A 15,096-nucleotide genomic window follows, 5' to 3' on the forward strand; every position below is an offset into this window, starting at 1 on the left:
TACAGTTGATTGATTCACTGCACGCCCGCGACCCTTGTGAGGATAAGCGGTATAGATAATGGTTGGATGTATATGTATATATGTGTATATATATATATATATGTGTATACAGTAGTCACACAGATGGATGGGCATGGTACCCAATACAGTGTTCTCTCTTTTACAGGGATTCATTCTGCATGGTGACAGCTCTGCCTCTTATGTAAACTATCTTTTATTGCAGTTATGAGCGAGTAATACCAAACCTTTGGGATTTTGTTTCCTCATCCTCAGCACTACTTCAAGCCAGTGTGCTGTGTTGTGTTGTGCATGTGAATGTGAGAACATGGACATTAACATTCTTCCGTGACCAAGGTGGACCGACGCCACGTAAAAGGGAGTGAACAGAGCGGCCTCTGCTGTCCGCTGGAGCAGCGAGTGTGTGCACACAGATGAATAAGTACCACAGGAGTTGTTCAGTTTGGTACAATTTAGCTCATCGTAGTACAATTTGGGTGTGTATGTATGATGGCAATATTTCCGTCAGCTGTGTAAATATAGTGATATCCGATCAGAGCGACACGGTGTAACCCACTGAATAATTTAACAGAGTGGAATGTGACACTGTAAACAAAGGAGCCCATGAGAAAAGGTGTGTCTTGGGTTCTGCCTCATTCCATTCCAATTTTTTTTCTGAAATGACAATCCTCTGTCCACCGATTAATGGACTGTGGTGTGTCTAGCTAGCAGATCAGATACGCTAACTTCACAGTTTAGCTCACCAGAATCTGTTCAAACATGAACTAAGTCACTTGCAACACGCATATCGTGACTTACTCCCATCTCTGAGACTAACACCAAGTCCCCATCCTCCAGTTATGTACCACCATGTAAGGTTAAATTGATGACTTGCTTCTGAGCAATTAGTATGTAGCCAGTTTTATATTTTTGCAGTTTCGCAGCATTTTGGGGGCCGTAGCTATTGCTGTATTGATGATATGTAGCGATTAAACCTAATCAGTCAGTGTTCAGTGTCTCCATTGGCCCAACTTACTCTACTAATACCAATATCAAACAAAAATACATTGTACATTATTATACATGGATGCATAGTAGGCTACACGTGTATCAACTATTATTTTTTCACTTTTTATATTTGAAATTAGAATTACTAAATTATTTTTAACTGTCTTTTATTTTTAAATTGGGTGATATATAAATTCACATTGCTCTTCGATTTCTTTCGTAAGCATATGTAAATGGTAAATGAAGGGAAGCGCCAAATAAAATCTTACCTAAGGTGCCAAGTTGGGCAGGGCCAGGCTGGGAAGAACGTAACACATATGGTAAAATGTTGAGGAGTTGGTTATACCACTTGTGAAACCAGCCCCCACACCCTTTTAGAGTACTAAAACATGTTCCATAGAATACACAGTGACATCACATCTGTATGTACAGGCAGTCATTTAAATGAAATGGTCAATTTTTTGACTTTTGAGCAAATCAGTAGTTACAGTCCAGAACACAGCTGATATACACCAAAGTAAATAACATTTGCATTGCACCTTTGGAAGTTGTGCCGCAGTCCATTGTCTCAAGTGAGCAATTTGTTATTTTACAGAGCCCCAATTTTGACTCCCCTCCATGTCAGCAAGACTGATCATATGGAAGTCATTGAGTTATTCAGAGGAATTTTTATAATACCACCCCCTGCATGACTTGTTTTAAAGTAGTCAGTAGAGTTTTGAATTAGTCATATTTCATTTTATTTAGCATCATTACGTTTTGTGTTGTTCTACAAAAATCAGACGCATGGCAAACAAACCTTTATCTATTTTCAGCATACTGGGAATTTCCATCAAAATGCTCTTTTGTTGCCTGGCTTTGTAAAAATGTGGTTATATCACAGTCATGATAGTGCTCGGAAGAACGCATTTGCCACGTTTGCTAATTCATTGAAGGTGATCGTGAGAAACATGAGCTTAGACAGTCCTTTACAGCCATAGTTCAGCAGTCACTGTCTTGTGAGACATGAACTCAGCATATTTAGATGACTTTCCCGTTCAAGTATGACCTTGGAGTTTCTCAACTGTGCCCCATCATAAATTGTCATCGTAAAGTTGACTTGTGACATAGGACCTGATTTACAAAAGGCTTATCCATGCAAAAATGATCTAAGGACTGACTTGGAGCCAGTCACAAAGAGTCACACAATATAACCTATGACGTATTCCGTCCGTCAAGTGGCTCATATCAGCTCACTGGGACAACTGGTGCTGGCCTCTCCCAAAGCAGTTTTCCAGGTCTGCTTTCCAAGTTTTAAATGCAATGTAAAGCAGGGTGGGCACATACATACAATTGCACTGCACTCGAGGTGAGTTAAATCAAGCGAAACATGGCATTTATGCACTTGCGGCCTTCTCCAAAACTATCGCAGGGACCAGTTTATTTTTCTCTAACTCAGTAATATTACTTTGAACTTCATTTTGTGCTTGTGGTGCCCTCACAAATGTTCCATGGTGAGAGTCATCAGATCTACCTAAAGTGCATAAGCTCTCTTGTAAACACTTCAGTCTTCACTACTTTTTCACCTGTTGCTAAGTAAATCATGCGCAACACTCCCACTAATAGTGTGCACAATCTGTTAGAGTGAATGCAAAATATAGCGCCCTCTATTCGGGATCTTAGTAAATCAGGCTCTACTATACTATTTGTGATTATTACTCATGACAGGAACAGAACTTGGACAGAACATGCGGTGATTAATGTAACATTAATTCCATAAATGAGAGTTGTGCAGCTTGCTGGTTATACATCCCAATACGATTACAATTCTTCTGATGATGTTCTGTCTATCGGACAAACTACAACAAGTGGACAGCATTGGTGGGACAACAGTTTCAACATGAGTAATCCAGTCCAAACAAGATATGTCGCAGAGAAAGGAAATGCTGCAATGTAATCATACAATGAATAATATATCTCATCATGAATGTAATGGTAATAATTTAAGGATGAGGAAACAACTGAATGAAGTTGGTTGGTTGTTGCTGTACTGTCGCCATCTAGTGGTCAAAATATATTTCTCTTTACTGGGAGTAAACTTTTTTTTGCTTCTGAAAAGTATTATTTTACTTTTCATGGCAAACGTGTCGGACATGAAACCATCTGTGACAAAGAATACGGTAATGATTTGCAATCATGGCTGTACTGTTAAGTGGTGCTGCAAGTATACAGTCGCCATAGAAACATTTGTCAAGTTCCCCCTTTTTCAATGAAATGCCATATTATTGGTCAAGGTTGTGCAGTAGTCTTTTCTTTTCATCAACAGATTACACATTTCGGCTAAGTAATATTTTTGGCACATTTTATTTCCATATTAATTCGCTATATCTATCTACATTTATTTAGTCTTGAAATACATCCCTCAGGAATATTTTTTTTCCTCTTGATTAAGGCAGTTTAACAGAAGTCTTTTAGAAGAACAAATCTTTTTGACAGCCTAATGCTGGTGCAGTTTCATTGGATACAAGTTTGGTAGTTGTAACACATTAGTTAAAGAAATGTCCAAAAATACCATTTAAAAAGAGGAAATGTCAGCAAGACTATTTGTACTTGTCTTACAGAAGTTGGGTAATACAAAAAGTGGGAACTGAGTGAGGAAAAACTACTGCTAATATAGACTTTAAATTCCTTCAAAAAACTTCCTCAACTTCAATTCAAATCGGATGGAAACATTAGATACTCTTATTTACTTTCAGGCTTGATGAAGAGATATTTGATGCTCTGACCTGCAGAGGGAGACACTCAATGCTGTTTTAAAGCCAGTACAAGCACACCACCCTCAGCTCTGTACACCACCCGGTTGCATGTCTATCCAAGCTAAATAGATCAGTTTTAACGACTGGCCTGATGGCCACTGTGACGCTTGGTGGCTTTCCAGGCCTCTACAGCTCAGAGCTGAGCTATTTTAAAACTCAGCTGTTGTGTCTAATCCAGAGGCTTGTTGAGTTGATACGTTTTTCAGATGGCTAGTTACACTGAATTTGGGCATCTCAATCAGATGTCTGCCATCAGGGTGGAGTGTGAAGTGGAAGATAATGGTCCAGTGTCAGCAAATAGGTGGATTTGGTAAAACAACTTGCATATTTGATTTAACTGGATTGATGCAGATATACTTAAATATATGTATGTACTCTGCAGGTTCATTGTATAGGCCATTATGACAATAATGTATTCATATTTAAGAAAAATGTAATTATATTTGCAATGCAGTCCAAGACAGAAGCCACCACTAGTGTTGTCGTTTTGATAACCATTTTTAAAAGCGGTCATTTTGAATTATAAAAAGGAGAAAAGCAATTTGCACGGTCGTACATGAAGCCTTTTTGGGTGGTGGCCTGAGCCATGTTGGGGAGGCTCTGCCAGAACCAGCACTGGCTTTATATATTATAAATATAGTATAAAATCCAACTAAATATTTAATATTTGACATTTTTCTTTCTCTCTATTGAAGGATTTAACCTGATGTGCAAGAAAATGTGTGCAGCGTGGTTAAAAAAAATCAATGATGATTGATCAATTTAAGTGGAATTAACTCAAAATATTTGATATGTGAAAAGCAAGCAGGTATTAATTTCATTGTACTTATTTATGCAATGTGTCACGTTGTGGCCCTGAGCCAAATGGGCCACTGATAATGGAGAACCTCGGCTTTGTCAAAATTACATTTTAGATGAGGGGCACATGGACAAGGAAGGAAGGAAGGAAGTTTTGAGAGAATATGACTAAAGTTGTGGAGTTATTTCCATCACTAGAACTGTTTACCAAACTGATGCTTGTTTTACGATCAAAAGGCGTGTTATGCAGAGGACTGCAGGGTTACCATCTGGTATGTAATGTGATTGATGTGCTAGCTATCTGGTCCTGCCTTTCTTTTTCCAAAATTCTCCTCCCCTTCTTAGAAAGATAACTCTGTAATGTAACCCTTAGGGTGTGTTTAGGTCACTCCTACTTTTATCAACATTCCTTTTCTATGGCTAAGGTGTGGTGGGCCAGATAATGCAATATTATGTACGCTCTCACCTGAATGGACCAGTGAAGACTTGCCGTTATGGAAGAAATATGAGCCTAGTAATAGATGTAACATAAATCGACGCCAGTGTTCTGCAGCCCTCACAAAGAATCTTTTCGGAAAACTTCAAATGGGTTCAGCATTAACATACGCCATCCATCCTAAAATTTGCCTTCTTTTGTCCATGTAATTTGTTCAGGAATCAACATCGACCTACTGTAAATATAGGTTATGTTTCCCATAATGGTAGCAAGAATGCAATGTATATTTATTGCTACATAGCTTTGGAATATCCTTAAAGGGAAGTCAACCCAAACATATTTTTTTCAGGAATATGTTCTATGGAAACAAGGCATTCTGATAAATATTGCGTTTGTGGAATAAGAGTTAATTTCCCATTTTTAGCCCTCTCCGGGGGTGGCCATTTTATCACTTCTGTCGACTGAAAATGACATCGCAACTGCATTATTAATCAGAATGCTGTGTTTCAACTAGTGGGCCTGCTGGGAACATATTGTTGAAAGAAAATACAGGTTGATTTCTTTTTAATCGGTGCATTGGTTATTGGTGTTCGTTTGAGCACACATACATTTAAACCTTAATAGTAATTTCAAACAGCTAAGATGATAAATTCAACAAGATGCTCAGTGTGGCCAACCTCTACTTAACATGCTATGCAGCCATGGCCAGCAACCAGACTTCAGTGAAAAACCACTGGTGTGTTTTCTATAACTTTACAAGTCCAAATTCAAATGGCATGATTAAATGACAGTGTCCTCATCTGTGGACTGTGTGTAGAAAACATAGTCGCATTCAGGCCAACAACAGCAACTGTTAAAAAGAGCACTATTTGTCATGGGAGTCACATACTACTGAGGTAAATCATTTTTTATTTGAAAACCTGAACTAATTCAAATTGGACTGAACTGAAGGATGTTGTTTGGATCAATTCCATTGATGAAAACAAATCAGGAGACCAGTATTGATCCTACAGTCTATAGAGTAAAATGTTTGTGGAGGTCAACATATAGTCAAATAAATAATAAAATGCATGTAAGTCATAAAATAAATTGTCATGCGATATAATTTGTGATGTAGCAAAAACCCTATATCGTTCTTAAAATTTCCCCAAGCTCTGACTGCTTGTATAAGATCGGGGTGTTCCATCTGGTTTTAATGAAGCAGGACGAGGGAGTCGAGTAGAAGGCATTTTGAGACCTTAATGATACGTCTCCTTTGTGGAGGAAAGAGGTCATGACGACAGTGTTCCACAGTTGCTGTATCTTTGTCGGCTGCGATTTGGTAGAGTAGCTCTACTTTTTACTGTATGCTCCACTGATGGAACCTTGGTAGTATCGAGGTATACCGTGTATGGTTTCTTTTCATGCAGCTTCAATAGGTCCAATTTCACTAGAGAGGACCAATGCTGGTCCAAGCCCAGATAAATGGGAGGGTTGTGCCAGGAAGTAAAACCTGAGCCATTGGAACATGACTTGCTGGGAACGACCCCTGATGTGAGAAGCTCAAAGACGAAACTCCACTGTCAAAGCCAACTTGGAGCTCTGTAGTCAACGTCTTCTCACAAGCATTTAGTTGAATATCCTCTCAAAATCCAAGCATTATTTTGTTCCCATTCTCATGTCCAGCAAAATGAGTACTGGTGTGCACCAGAAACCTTTTACACAAATACAATACTTTGCTATAAACACTATAATTTGCCACACTTTCAAAACAGTATTTTGGAGAGTTTATTCATTAATCATTACGTTCAGCATGACTAATTGAGAATAAATGGCGCTTCTGCTGATTTTAACCAAGTAACTGACAAAATCTTGCCTCGGTTGCTTCAAGACACAATCAGTAATTCTACACAATCTACCTAATTCCTAATGAACAATTCATCATACATGCCCATTCCCTGTAAAAAAAAAAAATAGTTGTCATTAAAAGTTTCTATTTACAAAATTGTTGTAGTTACATATTAGGTCAAACAGAAAGGTGTGTCCTGTTTGTAATGTGTGATCAGGAAGGTAATCATCATGTTTCATGGTGATCCCATTCATTTAAACATGGTATAACCACATAAGCAATGTCAGACGCAATGCTATATGACTCTTAAATCCGTATGAAAAGTAAATCATGATCATTTTTCCTTTTTTGGGCTCCAAATTGCCCACCCATGCACCACTCCTGAATTCCTAAGCTTGCCTAGACATTCAATGGAACTACAAGGGTGTGTCTCTTGATCTTAAAAACGTAGCTCAAAATGAGCTAACACAGCCCCACCCAAGCAGACTCACACTGACAAATGCAGCGCCTTCATGTTCGTACAGGTTGGGTTTAATACTTTGCACCTTTGAAAAATGGCTTTGGTTGTCTCAGAGGCTGATGTCAGAAAAGGTGGGGAAGTGTGATACATCTTTATATAAAGTCAGCTCACTGCTAAAAAAATTAAACAAATGGGATTAAACAGCAGGAGAAAACACCCTGCCTTCCAGTCTAGCTGTCATAACTACTGTATATAGAGAACTGTTATATTCATAAAACAACTCAAAAGTCATTGATAGGGATGTTCGATAGCACTTTTTTCAGAACAATACCAGTTCGAGTATTCACTCGAGTACTCATCAATACAAATACCACAAGTACTTATAATACATACAATTTCAATGAACGCAATGACAAATAATTGTAAACAGAGAACTTTCTGTCTTTCTGACGAACATGTTGATTCACCGCTATGTCCAACGGCCGCATTGTCGCACCAAGTACTGGCAAGGAAAACTATTTGATTAAGTATCGGTGGCAGGTATCAGTATCCTTCGCGAGGACCAATGCCTAGTCTCGGTACTCACCCATCCCTAGTCATCATAAGTCTTTGTTCTTTATAGTAGTACAGTACAATAAAGCAAATTCTCTGCATTCTTTTTCCCACTAATCACTGGTGTGTCACTGCACCTCCAAGGCAAAACCAATGGTTCACAGGAAATAATAAAGACGTGTTTGGAATTAAAGTCCACAACACAGGAAATGGGTAATTAGTCTGAGCTGTTTTGCTGATCACCTCTTTAAGCTGTTGGCTGTTTTGCTGATCACCTCTTAAAGCTGTTGGCCACAGCAAGTCAATCGTATTATTTCAAGTGAAAAGACCAGGCAAAATTCAATTTGATTGAGTGACAAGGGTATTGCTCTTTTAAAATGGAACGATTGTGTCTCCGGCGGCACGGTGGTCGACTGGTTAGCACGTCCGCCTCACAGTTCAGAGGTCGTGGGTTCGATCCTGGCTCCGGCCTCCCTGTGTGGAGTTTGCATGTTCTCCCCGTGCCTGTGTGGGTTTTCTCCGGGTACTCCGGTTTCCTCCCACATTACAAAAACATGCATGGTAAGTTGATTGGACTGTCTAAATTGCCCCTAGGTGTGATTGTGAGTGCGGATGTTTGTATCTGTGTGCCCTGCGATTGGCTGGCAACCAATTCAGGGTGTCCCCCGCCTACTGCCCAAAGACAGCTGGGATAGGCTCCAGCACGCCCGCGACCCTTGTGAGGATAAGCGGTATGGATAATGAATGAATGAATGAACGATTGTGTCTCCATTGGCCTCCCAGGCTTTCTCGTAGAACCCTTCCTACCTCAACACTTATCACCACATTTCTGAGAAATGTTCGACAAAAGTAATGTTTAATACGCTGAAAGCGGGATTAGATTGTGTGTGGGTGTGTGTGTTTTAGGCAGTGAATGACTTACTGTGTTCTTTTTGGGTAGAAATGTGATAAGTCACTTCAGTTCAATATCAGTCCATGAGTGTGACTTGTGCACAATCAAAAGCGAAACTGAAAGTGTGCTTCTGCTTCCCTACCAATGTAGCCAGTAACACTAGGACTACGAGAGCAGTCATTTTGACTGTTTTTAAACACTGATGTGTTATTACTCTGCGTATATAGATAGAAGATGCTCCTGGCCTCTTGACTTTTCCTAATTCTGATGGTGCAATTTTCTGGTATTAAACAACAGGGCTGGGTATTTTCCTAAAAATTGGACGTCCGTTATTTATCATTCGTCTGTAGCGTGGGTACCCTTCTGTCGTTAGTCATTCGCCTTTTTTCCCGTCGGGGAAAAATAGTACCCGTCTATAGGTAGGTCCGCCTCAAATTTTAGAGACGGGAACTATTTTTTCACCCCGGAAAAAAAGGCGAATGACGGACAACGGAAGGTTACCCACGCTGCAGACGGATGACGAATAACGGATGCTCAATTTTTAGTAAAATGCCCAGCTCTGTTAATACCATTGATGAACCGTGTGCGAAGGTGGTTTATATGTGTTGAATCATTTAAAGTGGAAGTCAACCCAAACATATTTTTTTCAATAATATGTTCCCAGCAGGCCCACTAGTTGAAACACGGCATTCTGATTAATTTTGCGTTCGTGGGATATAAGTTAAGCAGCAAAATGCACTCATTTTAGTCTTATCTCTGCCAACTGAAAATGACATCACAACTGCTCACAACGACCAATCACGGCTGACCAGAGATGGCTAAAAAAGAGTGAATTAACAATTATTCCACAAACGCAATATTTATCAGAATGCCCTGTTTCAACTAGTGGGCTTGCATAGAACACATTCTTGGAGAAAAAAAATGTTTGTAACATGCTTTTATGATTGGGCATATGCTACATGCATAGTGTTGATACTTGATGGTCTTTGTCTTTACTGCTTTGCTGACATCTTGTGGCATCTATATATAATTACAAACTCATTTTAAGGAGTCAATTATTCGGGTCATGGCTTGGTCCTTATTGCCTGTGAATACCAGGGGTTATCTGTGTACAAATATGCAGCATTGTGCTTTCTGACTTAGCAAGAGGGTGTGTGTGATATTTTTCACAAATGGGATGATTAAGTGATAGTACACGCTTGTTACCACACTTCTCCCGCCTCCCTCCTCTTCTGGCTTAGGGTGTGTTTCGAGCCCTACCCACAATGTCCTCCACTAAATACACACTCGGAACGACACATAGGAAGACAGGCCTGGACTTTATAGCCCACAGGCACCATTTACTATGAAAGAGACTGGGTGAGCGGAGAAAAGGGATAGGAAAAACACACAAGGAGGATAAAGAAGGGGAAAACTGAACCCAGTCAGGGAGTGGGGAGGTTCAGAAGCAAGAGGAGAAATTGGTGGATTTTTCAAGTAGTGAGAGAACCAGTGCCACAAGACTGCTGGGACAAAGCAAAGGACAGATAGAGCCAAGATCAAGATCATATTGGCAACTCATCGCCAATGGTATTTTGAAGTTAGGCATATTACTTGTGTGAAGCAGACTTGAGAGAAAATGGCCTCTTCACATCAACGGTACAGGAATTTTTCATCTGACAGCATGGGCAGAGAGAGGATGCCCTCAGATGAAATCTATTACCAGGGCATGTTGAAGGCTATGGACACCAGGAAAGGTACAAGTATGAGAAGTTGGAATTGGTCAGTCATACCTTGTTGTGCAGCATCCTTCCATTTGTCTTTATAGCTCACTTACCAGTTGAATTTTCATCTCCAAACCAAATACTTTAAGATTATTTGACTATATTTATGGACAATATGATTCATACATTTTAATTCAATAAGACTAAGCATGATATGCAAAGTGGGTTACTTATGTGATATATGCGTACCTCGTGCCATGCAGTAGTGAAATCTTGTAGATTGTAGACGTTGCTACTGTTGACTTTTCTCTTGTGTCACACTCAGTACTGATGTCAAATGTCAGCATGCAACAGGGGAAATAGTGTGAGGTAACACAGTGGGGGAAGAATGCATTGACCACATTTGCCAAGGAGAAAGTCATGTCGAAAGCGTTTTTTAGGAAAGAGTGTTAGTGTTAGTCTGTGGCACAAATCTAGTTGGCAAACTGCCCTGTTGTCAGACAGAAAGAGATCACAGTGGTTCAATTAAGTTCAAGTCCAAAAAAAATTCCCAGGAGTGCCATTCAAGTGGTGTCCACCTCTTCCAAGTTCTATAATGTATTAGTAGGATTATTGTAAGGAAATTAATGTAGCATTTGGGCATCTACTTTGGAGGGATTGTATTTCTACCCTTTGCTTACCCGTTACTGGGTGTGTCACCATGCTGTGGATGTCACTCTCTTTAAACTGATAAGATAAATGACTTTATTGATGGCCATAGGTCACTCTAGTACAATATGGGACATGCTGTGTGAGTCAATAATTATGTGTAGAAGAGTCACAAGTTGCATGGAGTAGAAGAAATTCCTCAGTCTGTCCCTAATTCAAGCTTTACACTTCACTTTGACATTCTAGTGAGCAGTATCCTTTGTAGCTTGAATGGTTCAGAGTAGACACAATAATACACGTCGTTGTAACACACCTTGTGGTTTTCACCCGTTCTCTCAAAGAGACACAACAGGAGGTGGGTAAATGCAGGTACTGTAGTTGCATTAATGGGTGTGTTCCCTATCTGGGTCTTGCTGTGTCTTGTTGGATAAGTTCTTGCTGCACTAGGCACTCTGTGCCGTGTCTCGTCATATATAGAGACAGTATGCTAACGTTTGAGACGGATTGGGACATTTCCTTGTAGATACAAGCTCTTTGAGACAATGGGGCAAATCTACCTTTAATACATGTACACTGATGCATTCTGACTCAGATGCAGTCATACAATGGTGTTTTACACCTACATTATGTTTGTCCCGAAATGAAACGCACCTACTAACTTAGCAACCACACCTTTTTGTTCACTTTATCCATATGAACACATTTAAGGTATTAACCGCTACTATCGCTCTGTATGCATTGTATTTAGCTGTAAGATTTCAAGGGACACAATGGCCCTACAGAATTGTTTTTCCATCTTGCAGCTCTACAGGAAATTTACATTAATACACCGGAAATGCCATATTCTGATGTTTAATTGTGGTTTCCGTATTTTGCAGATGAACGAGATCGAGTACAGAAAAAGACCTTCACAAAATGGGTGAACAAGCACTTGATTAAGGTAATGGCCATTCTTCAAACCGTCTTGCGATAATCACTGTATGCAGAAAACATACACTAGTCCTCCACTTTCACCGATCCCTATGAAGAATGTTGAAGAAAGTCGTTGGTAGTATTGCTATTATTTTGTCTTAAGAGCACCATGGAAATGGGGGGAGCACCAACAAAATAATAAAATAACGTTGTAGTCTTCAACATCTTTCTGCACTAATTTTCTGTCGACTACATGATGCAAAGCTAAGTGTTAAATGAGTGTCGACAGTGAGTGGTGAAGTTAATGAATTTACCCTTAAGCATTAAAAGCACAAACTGCAATCACAGCAAATAGTTGGGCATGTTTCATTTTTGTTGGCAAGAATTGAGTGATCACATTAATGTATACGGAGGAAAAAAGCATAAAAATATATGGTCAAAACATATATACATCTATTGATTAATAACTAAGAAATAGAAATAACTTGATAAAATAAAAGCACAATTAATATTTTTATGTATTAAATATTAGTGATTCATTAGTATTATGAACAGTTGCCTAGTTTTGATAAAACTGTAGCATAGCAGTATTCTGTTAATGTATTTGGGGTCACCATTTTTGGATGACCGTAACCACCATCCCTTGCTTCATCAAAATAAATTGATTGTGTTATTTTCAAAGTCAAAAATAATCACGTACAGTTGGCTATCCCTCTTGGGTCCATTTTAGAAATACCGTAGAAATATCTCTGCCCACTCTCTATTTGTACACAATAGGTGGTTAGTTGTCTCTCATCTTTGTTTACATCACTAACACCGCAAATATAATAATAGAGAGGCTTGCCAGAAGCCCAGTCATTCATCAACTCAGAATATGTATGAACCATTCATCCACTTTCACCTTCCACTCTTTTTATTCTCAATCTGAAGCCTGAAAGCCACTTGATGAATGGCTAATCCATGAGTGTAAACAGTCCGCGGGGGCCCTATGAAGTTTCTCTTGAGTGAAATATTTGCTTCAGTAACACAAACCCCTCCCTCATAGTCGTGAAAATATATCAAATTTTGTCTCTTGTCTTCCTAAACACTACAAATGACAGTCATATATTTGTAGCCTTAAGGCATTAAGTGCTATACTGTATCGTTATTTGCGCATTTTCTTCACTGGATCCATTCGGCTCCCTTAGAAAAGATAGGGAATGAGGTTGGGGTGGACGGCGGGGTGTGGCGGGGTTGGCAGCACAGAATAATGTTTTCCTTTCCATGTGAGTGCAGCACTTATTGTGCCACGACCACATACACACTTATTCACATGTTCTTATTTCACTTACTGTTTGTGTTCACTGCAAACTTTGGCGTGTGACTCATAGACATCTGGATCATCTTAGTTGCCTCTGAGAAGTCAAATTTGGGTGTCAGCCCAATGCTTATGGTTGTTGAGGACAACAGTAGTACATGGGCTACGGAAGTTTTAGTTGGGCACTTGCATTTTGACACACTGTAGCATGCACATTTCCTCTGAGCTTCAAGTGTAAACATCATTGCTCCATTAGTTGTACCTACTAGCAGAGGTGGGCAATTTGCAAAATGTTGCCGGTCCATCATTTGTCATTCGTCAGCAGCCTGGACACCCCTCCATCATCATCAGTCCATCATCTTTTCAAGCTGAACCAAGCTGCAATCGACAGTCGGTCAGTCCGTCATATTATTAACCGCGCTTCCGTCATCACTTCAGTCATTAAATTTCACCGATCCGCCAATCTGTCTATCGTCAATCCAGCAACGTTGCTGCCCCACTCCTCCCAAAAAAAACTCGTCATAGTCCAACAGATGAAAAATCAAATGTTATGAAAATGGTAATGGTATATAGTGCAATATATATCGGTGTACAGAGCTGGGCATTTTATTAAAAATTGAGCGCCCGTTATTCATCATCCGTCTGCAGCATGGGTACCCTTCCGTCATCCGTCATTCACCTTTGTTTGCGGGTGGAAACATTTTTTACCCATCTATAGACCGGTCCGCCTCTAATTTTAAATGGCCGTCCATCGGCGAGTCCAAGTAAACTTTCACTAGCAACCACCCCCTCCCGCCACCCAGTTCTGTCATTGTATCTACATTATACGGTGTCTACCTAAAGAGCTTTACACGCACATACACTCACATACATTTCACCTACACTTATTATAAATCTATTGAACTGTTAAGTTCAGTGGAGCACGCTGGTGGCTGCCTGAGACTGTTTTAACTCCTAAAACGCCAAAACGTTTTGAAGTTCAAAATAGCTTAACCTCAACCAGAATCCCGCTTCGCATTGTGGGCAAGAGTAGAATCCAATCCAAGTTGCTCGCACTACTACTCTTGTCTATAAATGTGAGTTGTTGTCTTCTTCTTCATTAGGTCGGATTATAGTATAGCTCTTTGGCGCATACCACCACCTATTGTACAGGAGGTGGAAAGGATTTCCATATACAGTATAGTCAATGGAAGCAACCCTGCTGTATTCAGCCCCGCAAACAAACTCACGAGGCAGGCGTAGCGTCTTTCTATCAGTCGTCAGTAAAACGGGCGCCCGTCAGTGACGGACTGAGAGGTCCGTCTTTACTGGTGACGATTACACCGACGGACAAAAACCCACTTCCGTCAGTGCTTAGTACGAAATTTTTTCAAAGTTTCCTATCATTCATCATTAATCAGCAAAACGGGCGTCCATCAGGGCCTCACCTTCTGATGGAATGCCCTCCTCTTCCTACTTCCTATTTGTAACATTTTTTTTTTTTTATCAGGAGTTGTTCAGGTAACTAGTTTAGCGCTCCCAAATTACAGTTGAGATGAAGTTGGAACTGCATCTTAAGACAAGTCATTTAGTCATTCTGAAATTACCTTCAGTTTGTGTCTATTGTATATCAACTTAATTAATTTGGTAAAATAAGTTGTTGAGGACACCTTAATTAAACAGCTTCAGTACTACAGTAGTAAATAATGTATTACAAAGTCTGACATTTCTAAATAGAGTATGTTTCTTAACTGGATTTTCCCTGTTGATTATGTCATCATCTGATATCAT

At 39.7% G+C, this 15,096-nt stretch overlaps 1 protein-coding gene across 6 annotated transcripts in view; it reads left to right on the forward strand.

Annotated features, from left to right (window-relative positions):
- The window catches only part of LOC147144096 (plectin-like), a 139,111-nt gene that overhangs the window by 87,919 nt on the left and 36,096 nt on the right, over nucleotides 1-15,096 (forward strand). For all 6 annotated transcript variants that reach the window (XM_086038252.1, XM_086038247.1, XM_086038248.1 and 3 more), the window contains one exon: nucleotides 11,996-12,057. In XM_086038252.1, coding sequence (XP_085894378.1) covers nucleotides 11,996-12,057 — 62 coding nt within the window. The remainder of the gene's footprint in view (nucleotides 1-11,995; nucleotides 12,058-15,096) is intronic.

This window comes from Filicampus tigris, chromosome 8, assembly GCF_054856515.1.
Source record: "Filicampus tigris isolate MCC_2025a chromosome 8, RoL_Ftig_1.0, whole genome shotgun sequence".
Lineage (NCBI taxonomy): Eukaryota > Metazoa > Chordata > Actinopteri > Syngnathiformes > Syngnathidae > Filicampus > Filicampus tigris.